We start from the raw sequence: 12773 nt of genomic DNA on the forward strand, positions 1-12773 counted from the left end.
TGGGAAGACTGGACATTTTACGACCACTTCACTTACTATACGTCACATGCACACGACATGAATAATCGAGAGTAGTCTCCCATTGCTCAGTCTGGCTGTAGAACCGTTCCCATGCCTTATGGATGTTAATTATACAGGCTCTGAGACTGAAAGAGGTAATTTGCTTCTTGTCTGCTACTTATGTTCAATCCAGGCAATAGTCATAATAATTAGTGACTTGTATGATACTTGGACCGGGTTGGTACCCTTTACTTCCAGGATAGATGTAGGCTATAATATCTGATCAAGAAAGACAAGTAGTGTTTGATAAGAACATGAATCAGATGTACAAGAACTGCCAGTTCGACCAGGTCTAGTCTCTACCAGGCGCGTAGCCTTTCAGATGAACGGACGAACGTCCAACTTGCTCGCGGCCTGTGCACAAAGGGAGACCACTCCTGTCAGCTTATTAGCGCGCGTTTATCAGCCAGCTGTGTCCAGGCGAAGTGCGCTACCGCCATGCTTAAGGTTACACAACACCAAATTTTTATCCACCGACTTCTATTGTAACCTTACCTACATTTAGTCAGCCAGGCTAGGAACATCCAGTCCATGTGCACGCGGGTACAGCCTGGCATTTAAACTACAATAAAACACAATTTCTGTCCAACTTGTCCGACTAACGTTCCGAGCACAGAAGCTGAACAGGTCAACCCCAGTTCCGCACCAAATGTCGCCTCCTAAAAAATATCTGTACACACATAAGCATAAGTCATGGTGATGAAAATGACAGCAGTAAATGCTTAAACTTGTTGTCAGTTATAATTACTGGATGGATGTGCTTTTAAAAACAGAAACATCTTACCCTATTTCATCCAATCACAACTGTCATATGTCTCTGTCTCTTCTGTCGTTTTACATACGCTGCTCGCTCAGGGAGCATGTCATTCTGATTTAGTGTAGTGGAACCCTAAACGTACACCACGAGCTTCATACCACAAGACGGTCCCCACCTCCGGTAAATGGCCATTGCCAGCACCTACCTACATTCACCAGTTTGCCAGTTAATACTCGGGGTTCAAACAAACGCAACATGCACTTCATTTTATCGCCGAAGGGGAACCATGACAACAGCTTTCAAAGCAGGATCTGCTTCCTTTCCTTCTGTCGTTTGCTTTTAACCGTCATTTAGTCCATTGTCCATCACAAGAAGTGGTCCCCTCAAGAAATTATGTCCTCTGTATTTCAGCTTCACGCAGATGATTTTAATCCCCAAGTACATCTGTCCATTATTACAGGTACTACACGCGTATAGACTACAAATTCTGTGTCCAAGATAAACATATGTGAAAAGGAGAAAAGGGGAATCGGGAGACTTGCATTATACTGACTGAAAACGGAAACTTAACCTTCCTTAAAGGTGCTAATCTTTACATGGTTTCACAGAGTTAATAATGTGTTTTCAACATCTAACGGGTGCGGCGGTTTAGTGAACTACGGTATATCCAGCGTTGGAATATTAGGCATTGATGAAAAACCTTAAAATCGTCAGGAATTTTACCCCATGAGATGCCGCTATAGCTGGCTGTTTGACCTTGCCGAAAACATTCGATGACGCCTCGTTCTGACTTTGTCTCCATGTAGTTACCGTTGTCGTTGCCAACGGTCCCCTCTGTTTCCAACAGATTCACTTTCGTTCTTCCTCCCTATCGCTCTGCATTTCGTTTACTACAGCATCGTTTTGAGATCATCTACTGACAAGATGTTTACAAGGCTGCATAGTCAAGGTAGTTAAGCAGACTGTTATTGCATTCTAAAGTGTGAAGAGCATACATAAGTATTGAAACGGGTCGTAGTTTGACAGTAACGGTGTGGATGCCCACTGGCCGCCATTTGCAATTTTGGGGAAATTTAGAAATGTTGATAATTTCAATGTCTTTCCTACCATTAAAGTGAGAGCTGGTGGTGTTTATGTACGACGGAGGATGTTTCTAAATTGTTGTGGATGGTTTTAGCATATCTAAAGCGTCGGTTAGGCATATTTTTTCTTTGAACATTTTTTTTCAGTTATGCAGAGTATAATAGCATTACTGGTAGATGGAATGCATGTTAAAAGAATGATCAATGCCCATTTTAATTCCTCTAAGGGATTTTCGCTTCCTGTACTTGTCCCCAAAGACGCTCAATTTTCTCGCTATCATCTCGTCGGCTCCAAAACTCTTTGGTTCCGCTGTACGTATATTTGGTGTGTCAGTAAATGCGGTGTTTGTGTTATTTTCAGCACGGGAAGACATGATCCGGTATCATGTCACTCCTGCTGCTAGTCTATGGCCGTCGCTGGATGAGGAATCCGACTGTGTATGTATTTTATCTACATGCCCCTCAGATTGGGCCGAAAAGCTGCCTTCTTTTGTCCTTGTGGAATTCCTCTCATGTACACCAGTGATATTATATATTTTATGGTGTGCTGAAAGTCTGTCTCCGGGTACACCTCTCCCATTTACACATTAATATAAAAAGATTTCTTTCTAACAATCTGACAGCATGTGTTTCGTTGGATACAACCTCATAGCATGTGTGGCCAGAGGCTATGATCTCAAACATTCTTTAACATTGCTTGGTTAAACGTCTCCTGTCAACCTCACCCAATGACCCTCCTTTCTCCCACCCTCCCCACTCATCGATATAGCGTTCCCTGGCTTCGTCCCCGAGTCCCTCTCCCGATCCCCTGAGTGTTTTCACCCCGTTCTGGGCCCGCCCTGACCACTTCGAGACGCTCCCTGCCCCAGTCACCATCACCTATGTCGACTATTACCCTGTCTCAAGTGACGACGACAGTGACTACTGGGTCTATGAGGACGAGGACGACGACAGCTTCGTGGAGGATATTCATCCCGTGAGGAGGGCGTTGAGGAGAGTGGCTGCCTTCTTCAGGAGAGTATTCTCGTAGATTCCTCATCCATGTGTGTATGTGTGTGAGTGTGTGCGTGCGCGGGTGCGTGTGTGTGCGTGGATAGGGGTAAACGTGTATGTGCGATTGGATGAATGTGTGCAAGAGTACATGTTGTACGATTGGGTGTGCATGTTAGAGTATGCAATTTACGTGTGTATTTGAACACAGATAAGAGAGACAGTGGTATTGATATGTGTGTGTGTGTTTGTGTGTGTGTTTGTGTGTGTGTGTGTGTGTGTGTTTGTGTGTGTGTGTGTGTGTGAGAGAGAGAGAGAGAGAGAGAGAGAGAGATTTGTGATTTAGTGAGAGTGTGAACGGTTCGAGATGGTGTGTTTTGCATGTATGTTCGGATGTAAGTGTGTTGTATGAGATGGTGTGTTTTGGTGCTCGTCTACTATACCATTTCCCAGTTTTGGTCTCTTTTGGCTACACCCTTTTGGTTTATTTTTGGACAACCCCTTTCGATCACGTATGTTTTGGCTCACCCTTTGGCTGACATTTCTTTCTTTTATTTCTCTACTAATAAGAGGATTGATCTTCCCTTTTGGCCCCGATTTGGAGACTTTCTTTCAGCACTTGCCATTCTATTTCTTGAGATTATATGTCAATAAATATTAATGAATGGTATACACATGAGTCTGTCTTCATTCCTCCTTTGGGTCAATTCTTAGCTAGGAGACAGCAACACAGCAGGAAGGGCAGCTAAAGTAAGTCTATTTTTGAGACATCTTGAAGTTGCCATAAGAGTAAACAAAATACACTTGAAGAAATTGAGGGGTCATTTGCTGTATCCTGCTGTGTTGCTGTCTTCTAGTCGAATGCATTACACCTTTTCTGTGATGGAAATCACAAAGTCTGTAATCGTGTTTGGCCATGACTACAAACCTGTTGTGGGAAGACTGGACATTTTACGACCACTTCACTTACTATACGTCACATGCACACGACATGAATAATCGAGAGTAGTCTCCCATTGCTCAGTCTGGCTGTAGAACCGTTCCCATGCCTTATGGATGTTAATTATACAGGCTCTGAGACTGAAAGAGGTAATTTGCTTCTTGTCTGCTACTTATGTTCAATCCAGGCAATAGTCATAATAATTAGTGACTTGTATGATACTTGGACCGGGTTGGTACCCTTTACTTCCAGGATAGATGTAGGCTATAATATCTGATCAAGAAAGACAAGTAGTGTTTGATAAGAACATGAATCAGATGTACAAGAACTGCCAGTTCGACCAGGTCTAGTCTCTACCAGGCGCGTAGCCTTTCAGATGAACGGACGAACGTCCAACTTGCTCGCGGCCTGTGCACAAAGGGAGACCACTCCTGTCAGCTTATTAGCGCGCGTTTATCAGCCAGCTGTGTCCAGGCGAAGTGCGCTACCGCCATGCTTAAGGTTACACAACACCAAATTTTTATCCACCGACTTCTATTGTAACCTTACCTACATTTAGTTAGCCAGGCTAGGAACATCCAGTCCATGTGCACGCGGGTACAGCCTGGCATTTAAACTACAATAAAACACAATTTCTGTCCAACTTGTCCGACTAACGTTCCGAGCACAGAAGCTGAACAGGTCAACCCCAGTTCCGCACCAAATGTCGCCTCCTAAAAAATATCTGTACACACTTAAGCATAAGTCATGGTGATGAAAATGACAGCAGTAAATGCTTAAACTTGTTGTCAGTTATAATTACTGGATGGATGTGCTTTTAAAAACAGAAACATCTTACCCTATTTCATCCAATCACAAGTGTCATATGTCTCTGTCTCTTCTGTCGTTTTACATACGCTGCTCGCTCAGGGAGCATGTCATTCTGATTTAGTGTAGTGGAACCCTAAACGTACACCACGAGCTTCATACCACAAGACGGTCCCCACCTCCGGTAAATGGCCATTGCCAGCACCTACCTACATTCACCAGTTTGCCAGTTAATACTCGGGGTTCAAACAAACGCAACATGCACTTCATTTTATCGCCGAAGGGGAACCATGACAACAGCTTTCAAAGCAGGATCTGCTTCCTTTCCTTCTGTCGTTTGCTTTTAACCGTCATTTAGTCCATTGTCCATCACAAGAAGTGGTCCCCTCAAGAAATTATGTCCTCTGTATTTCAGCTTCACGCAGATGATTTTAATCCCCAAGTACATCTGTCCATTATTACAGGTACTACACGCGTATAGACTACAAATTCTGTGTCCAAGATAAACATATGTGAAAAGGAGAAAAGGGGAATCGGGAGACTTGCATTATACTGACTGAAAACGGAAACTTAACCTTCCTTAAAGGTGCTAATCTTTACATGGTTTCACAGAGTTAATAATGTGTTTTCAACATCTAACGGGTGCGGCGGTTTAGTGAACTACGGTATATCCAGCGTTGGAATATTAGGCATTGATGAAAAACCTTAAAATCGTCAGGAATTTTACCCCATGAGATGCCGCTATAGCTGGCTGTTTGACCTTGCCGAAAACATTCGATGACGCCTCGTTCTGACTTTGTCTCCATGTAGTTACCGTTGTCGTTGCCAACGGTCCCCTCTGTTTCCAACAGATTCACCTTCGCTCTTGCTCCCTATCGCTCTGCATTTCGTTGACTACAGCATCGTTTTGAGATCATCTACTGACAAGATGTTTACAAGGCTGCATAGTCAAGGTATTTAAGCAGACTGTTATTGCATTCTAAAGTGTGAAGAGCGTACATAAGTATTGAAACGGGTCGTAGTTTGACAGTAACGGTGTGGATGCCCACTGGCCGCCATTTGCAATTTTGGGGAAATTTAGAAATGTTGATAATTTCAATGTCTTTCCTACCAGTAAAGTGAGAGCTGGTGGTGTTTATGTACGACGGAGGATGTTTCTAAATTGTTGTGGATGGTTTTAGCATATCTAAAGCGTCGGTTAGGCATATATGTTTTCTTTGAACATTTTTTTTCAGTTATGCAGAGTATAATAGCATTACTGGTAGATGGAATGCATGTTAAAAGAATGATCAATGCCCATTTTAATTCCTCTAAGGGATTTTCGCTTCCTGTACTTGTCCCCAAAGACGCTCAATTTTCTCGCTATCATCTCGTCGGCTCCAAAACTCTTTGGTTCCGCTGTACGTATATTTGGTGTATCAGTAAATGCGGTGTTTGTGTTCTTTTCAGCACGGGAAGACATGATCCGGTATCATGTCACTCCTGCTGCTAGTCTATGGCCGTCGCTGGATGAGGAATCCGACTGTGTATGTATTTTATCTACATGCCCCTCAGATTGGGCCGAAAAGCTGCCTTCTTTTGTCCTTGTGGAATTCCTCTCATGTACACCAGTGATATTATATATTTTATGGTGTGCTGAAAGTCTGTCTCCGGGTACCCCTCTCCCATTTACACATTAACATAAAAAGATTTCTTTCTAACAATCTGACAGCATGTTTTTCGTTGGATACAACCTCATAGCATGTGTGGCCAGGGGCTATGATCTCAAACATTCTTTAACATTGCTTGGTTAAACGTCTCCTGTCAACCTCACCCAATGACCCTCCTTTCTCCCACCCTCCCCACTCATCGATATAGCGTTCCCTGGCTTCGTCCCCGAGCCCCTCTCCCGATCCCCTGAGTGTTTTCACCCCGTTCTGGGCCCGCCCTGACCACGGCGAGACGCTCCCTGCCCCAGTCACCATCACCTATGTCGACTATTACCCTGTCTCAAGTGACGACGACAGTGACTACTGGGTCTATGAGGACGAGGACGACGACAGCTTCGTGGAGGATATTCATCCCGTGAGGAGGGCGTTGAGGAGAGTGGCTGCCTTCTTCAGGAGAGTATTCTCGTAGATTCCTCATCCATGTGTGTATGTGTGTGAGTGTGTGCGTGCGCGGGTGCGTGTGTGTGCGTGGATAGGGGTAAACGTGTATGTGCGATTGGATGAATGTGTGCAAGAGTACATGTTGTACGATTGGGTGTGCATGTTAGAGTATGCAATTTACGTGTGTATTTGAACACAGATAAGAGAGACAGTGGTATTGATATGTGTCTGTGTGTTTGTGTGTGTGTGTGTGTGAGAGAGAGAGAGAGAGAGAGAGAGAGAGAGAGAGAGAGAGAGAGATTTGTGATTTAGTGAGAGTGTGAACGGTTCGAGATGGTGTGTTTTGCATGTATGTTCGGATGTAAGTGTGTTGTTTGAGATGGTGTGTTTTGGTGCTCGTCTACTATACCATTTCCCAGTTTTGGTCTCTTTTGGCTACACCCTTTTGGTTTATTTTTGGACAACCCCTTTCGATCACGTATGTTTTGGCTCACCCTTTGGCTGACATTTCTTTCTTTTATTTCTCTACTAATAAGAGGATTGATCTTCCCTTTTGGCCCCGATTTGGAGACTTTCTTTCAGCACTTGCCATTCTATTTCTTGAGATTATATGTCAATAAATATTAATGAATGGTATACACATGAGTCTGTCTTCATTCCTCCTTTGGGTCAATTCTTAGCTAGGAGACAGCAACACAGCAGGAAGGGCAGCTAAAGTAAGTCTATTTTTGAGACATCTTGAAGTTGCCATAAGAGTAAACAAAATACACTTGAAGAAATTGAGGGGTCATTTGCTGTATCCTGCTGTGTTGCTGTCTTCTAGTCGAATGCATTACACCTTTTCTGTGATGGAAATCACAAAGTCTGTAATCGTGTTTGGCCATGACTACAAACCTGTTGTGGGAAGACTGGACATTTTACGACCACTTCACTTACTATACGTCACATGCACACGACATGAATAATCGAGAGTAGTCTCCCATTGCTCAGTCTGGCTGTAGAACCGTTCCCATGCCTTATGGATGTTAATTATACAGGCTCTGAGACTGAAAGAGGTAATTTGCTTCTTGTCTGCTACTTATGTTCAATCCAGGCAATAGTCATAATAATTAGTGACTTGTATGATACTTGGACCGGGTTGGTACCCTTTACTTCCAGGATAGATGTAGGCTATAATATCTGATCAAGAAAGACAAGTAGTGTTTGATAAGAACATGAATCAGATGTACAAGAACTGCCAGTTCGACCAGGTCTAGTCTCTACCAGGCGCGTAGCCTTTCAGATGAACGGACGAACGTCCAACTTGCTCGCGGCCTGTGCACAAAGGGAGACCACTCCTGTCAGCTTATTAGCGCGCGTTTATCAGCCAGCTGTGTCCAGGCGAAGTGCGCTACCGCCATGCTTAAGGTTACACAACACCAAATTTTTATTCACCGACTTCTATTGTAACCTTACCTACATTTAGTTAGCCAGGCTAGGAACAGCCAGTCCATGTGCACGCGGGTACAGCCTGGCATTTAAACTACAATAAAACACAATTTCTGTCCAACTTGTCCGACTAACGTTCCGAGCACAGAAGCTGAACAGGTCAACCCCAGTTCCGCACCAAATGTCGCCTCCTAAAAAATATCTGTACACACATAAGCATAAGTCATGGTGATGAAAATGACAGCAGTAAATGCTTAAACTTGTTGTCAGTTATAATTACTGGATGGGTGTGCTTTTAAAAACAGAAACATCTTACCCTATTTCATCCAATCACAACTGTCATATGTCTCTGTCTCTTCTGTCGTTTTACATACGCTGCTCGCTCAGGGAGCATGTCATTCTGATTTAGTGTAGTGGAACCCTAAACGTACACCACGAGCTTCATACCACAAGACGGTCCCCACCTCCGGTAAATGGCCATTGCCAGCACCTACCTACATTCACCAGTTTGCCAGTTAATACTCGGGGTTCAAACAAACGCAACATGCACTTCATTTTATCGCCGAAGGGGAACCATGACAACAGCTTTCAAAGCAGGATCTGCTTCCTTTCCTTCTGTCGTTTGCTTTTAACCGTCATTTAGTCCATTGTCCATCACAAGAAGTGGTCCCCTCAAGAAATTATGTCCTCTGTATTTCAGCTTCACGCAGATGATTTTAATCCCCAAGTACATCTGTCCATTATTACAGGTACTACACGCGTATAGACTACAAATTCTGTGTCCAAAATAAACATATGTGAAAAGGAGAAAAGGGGAATCGGGAGACTTGCATTATACTGACTGAAAACGGAAACTTAACCTTCCTTAAAGGTGCTAATCTTTACATGGTTTCACAGAGTTAATAATGTGTTTTCAACATCTAACGGGTGCGGCAGTTTAGTGAACTACGGTATATCCAGCGTTGGAATATTAGGCATTGATGAAAAACCTTAAAATCGTCAGGAATTTTACCCCATGAGATGCCGCTATAGCTGGCTGTTTGACCTTGCCGAAAACATTCGATGACGCCTCGTTCTGACTTTGTCTCCATGTAGTTACCGTTGTCGTTGCCAACGGTCCCCTCTGTTTCCAACAGATTCACTTTCGCTCTTGCTCCCTATCGCTCTGCATTTCGTTGACTACAGCATCGTTTTGAGATCATCTACTGACAAGATGTTTACAAGGCTGCATAGTCAAGGTATTTAAGCAGACTGTTATTGCATTCTAAAGTGTGAAGAGCGTACATAAGTATTGAAACGGGTCGTAGTTTGACAGTAACGGTGTGGATGCCCACTGGCCGCCATTTGCAATTTTGGGGAAATTTAGAAATGTTGATAATTTCAATGTCTTTCCTACCAGTAAAGTGAGAGCTGGTGGTGTTTATGTACGACGGAGGATGTTTCTAAATTGTTGTGGATGGTTTTAGCATATCTAAAGCGTCGGTTAGGCAAATTTTTTCTTTGAACATTTTTTTCAGTTATGCAGAGTATAATAGCATTACTGGTAGATGGAATGCATGTTAAAAGAATGATCAATGCCCATTTTAATTCCTCTAAGGGATTTTCGCTTCCTGTACTTGTCCCCAAAGACGCTCAATTTTCTCGCTATCATCTCGTCGGCTCCAAAACTCTTTGGTTCCGCTGTACGTATATTTGGTGTGTCAGTAAATGCGGTGTTTGTGTTCTTTTCAGCACGGGAAGACATGATCCGGTATCATGTCACTCCTGCTGCTAGTCTATGGCCGTCGCTGGATGAGGAATCCGACTGTGTATGTATTTTATCTACATGCCCCTCAGATTGGGCCGAAAAGCTGCCTTCTTTTGTCCTTGTGGAATTCCTCTCATGTACACCAGTGATATTATATATTTTATGGTGTGCTGAAAGTCTGTCTCCGGGTACCCCTCTCCCATTTACACATTAACATAAAAAGATTTCTTTCTAACAATCTGACAGCATGTTTTTCGTTGGATACAACCTCATAGCATGTGTGGCCAGAGGCTATGATCTCAAACATTCTTTAACATTGCTTGGTTAAACGTCTCCTGTCAACCTCACCCAATGACCCTCCTTTCTCCCACCCTCCCCACTCATCGATATAGCGTTCCCTGGCTTCGTCCCCGAGTCCCTCTCCCGATCCCCTGAGTGTTTTCACCCCGTTCTGGGCCCGCCCTGACCACGGCGAGACGCTCCCTGCCCCAGTCACCATCACCTATGTCGACTATTACCCTGTCTCAAGTGACGACGACAGTGACTACTGGGTCTATGAGGACGAGGACGACGACAGCTTCGTGGAGGATATTCATCCCGTGAGGAGGGCGTTGAGGAGAGTGGCTGCCTTCTTCAGGAGAGTATTCTCGTAGATTCCTCATCCATGTGTGTATGTGTGTGAGTGTGTGCGTGCGCGGGTGCGTGTGTGTGCGTGGATAGGGGTAAACGTGTATGTGCGATTGGATGAATGTGTGCAAGAGTACATGTTGTACGATTGGGTGTGCATGTTAGAGTATGCAATTTACGTGTGTATTTGAACACAGATAAGAGAGACAGTGGTATTGATATGTGTGTGTGTGTTTGTGTGTGTGTGTGTGTGTGTGTGAGAGAGAGAGAGAGAGAGAGAGAGAGAGAGAGATTTGTGATTTAGTGAGAGTGTGAACGGTTCGAGATGGTGTGTTTTGCATGTATGTTCGGATGTAAGTGTGTTGTATGAGATGGTGTGTTTTGGTGCTCGTCTACTATACCATTTCCCAGTTTTGGTCTCTTTTGGCTACACCCTTTTGGTTTATTTTTGGACAACCCCTTTCGATCACGTATGTTTTGGCTCACCCTTTGGCTGATATTTCTTTCTTTTATTTCTCTACTAATAAGAGGATTGATCTTCCCTTTTGGCCCCGATTTGGAGACTTTCTTTCAGCACTTGCCATTCTATTTCTTGAGATTATATGTCAATAAATATTAATGAATGGTATACACATGAGTCTGTCTTCATTCCTCCTTTGGATCAATTCTTAGCTAGGAGACAGCAACACAGCAGGAAGGGCAGCTAAAGTAAGTCTATTTTTGAGACATCTTGAAGTTGCCATAAGAGTAAACAAAATACACTTGAAGAAATTGAGGGGTCATTTGCTGTATCCTGCTGTGTTGCTGTCTTCTAGTCGAATGCATTACACCTTTTCTGTGATGGAAATCACAAAGTCTGTAATCGTGTTTGGCCATGACTACAAACCTGTTGTCGGAAGACTGGACATTTTACGACCACTTCACTTACTATACGTCACATGCACACGACATGAATAATCGAGAGTAGTCTCCCATTGCTCAGTCTGGCTGTAGAACCGTTCCCATGCCTTATGGATGTTAATTATACAGGCTCTGAGACTGAAAGAGGTAATTTGCTTCTTGTCTGCTACTTATGTTCAATCCAGGCAATAGTCATAATAATTAGTGACTTGTATGATACTTGGACCGGGTTGGTACCCTTTACTTCCAGGATAGATGTAGGCTATAATATCTGATCAAGAAAGACAAGTAGTGTTTGATAAGAACATGAATCAGATGTACAAGAACTGCCAGTTCGACCAGGTCTAGTCTCTACCAGGCGCGTAGCCTTTCAGATGAACGGACGAACGTCCAACTTGCTCGCGGCCTGTGCACAAAGGGAGACCACTCCTGTCAGCTTATTAGCGCGCGTTTATCAGCCAGCTGTGTCCAGGCGAAGTGCGCTACCGCCATGCTTAAGGTTACACAACACCAAATTTTTATCCACCGACTTCTATTGTAACCTTACCTACATTTAGTTAGCCAGGCTAGGAACAGCCAGTCCATGTGCACGCGGGTACAGCCTGGCATTTAAACTACAATAAAACACAATTTCTGTCCAACTTGTCCGACTAACGTTCCAAGCACAGAAGCTGAACAGGTCAACCCCAGTTCCGCACCAAATGTCGCCTCCTAAAAAATATCTGTACACACATAAGCATAAGTCATGGTGATGAAAATGACAGCAGTAAATGCTTAAACTTGTTGTCAGTTATAATTACTGGATGGATGTGCTTTTAAAAACAGAAACATCTTACCCTATTTCATCCAATCACAACTGTCATATGTCTCTGTCTCTTCTGTCGTTTTACATACGCTGCTCGCTCAGGGAGCATGTCATTCTGATTTAGTGTAGTGGAACCCTAAACGTACACCACGAGCTTCATACCACAAGACGGTCCCCACCTCCGGTAAATGGCCATTGCCAGCACCTACCTACATTCACCAGTTTGCCAGTTAATACTCGGGGTTCAAACAAACGCAACATGCACTTCATTTTATCGCCGAAGGGGAACCATGACGACAGCTTTCAAAGCAGGATCTGCTTCCTTTCCTTCTGTCGTTTGCTTTTAACCGTCATTTAGTCCATTGTCCATCACAAGAAGTGGTCCCCTCAAGAAATTATGTCCTCTGTATTTCAGCTTCACGCAGATGATTTTAATCCCCAAGTACATCTGTCCATTATTACAGGTACTACACGCGTATAGACTACACATTCTGTGTCCAAGATAAACATATGTGAAAAGGAGAAAAGGGGAATCGGGAG

General features: G+C 43.7%; 1 protein-coding gene across 1 annotated transcript; it reads left to right on the forward strand.

Annotated features, from left to right (window-relative positions):
• Nucleotides 1-9367: 9367 nt before the first annotated feature.
• Nucleotides 9368-10554, forward strand: LOC137295708 (uncharacterized). Its single transcript, XM_067827221.1, has 3 exons — nucleotides 9368-9392; nucleotides 9886-9962; nucleotides 10294-10554. The coding sequence occupies exons 1-3, from the start codon at nucleotides 9368-9370 to the stop codon at nucleotides 10552-10554; spliced, it is 363 nt and encodes a 120-aa protein (XP_067683322.1).
• Nucleotides 10555-12773: the final 2219 nt, after the last annotated feature.

Source organism: Haliotis asinina, chromosome 9 (genome assembly GCF_037392515.1).
Source record: "Haliotis asinina isolate JCU_RB_2024 chromosome 9, JCU_Hal_asi_v2, whole genome shotgun sequence".
Classification (NCBI taxonomy): Eukaryota; Metazoa; Mollusca; class Gastropoda; order Lepetellida; family Haliotidae; genus Haliotis; species Haliotis asinina.

Bases quoted from the DNA above. Each gene is read 5' to 3' on its own strand.
- LOC137295708 (XM_067827221.1), top strand. From the start codon at position 9,368: ATGTTTACAAGGCTGCATAGTCAAG. The intron at 9,393-9,885 runs GTATTTAAGCAG...TGTTCTTTTCAG, and splicing joins TACAAGGCTGCATAGTCAAG to CACGGGAAGACATGATCCGG. The intron at 9,963-10,293 runs GTATGTATTTTA...TCATCGATATAG, and splicing joins TGGATGAGGAATCCGACTGT to CGTTCCCTGGCTTCGTCCCC.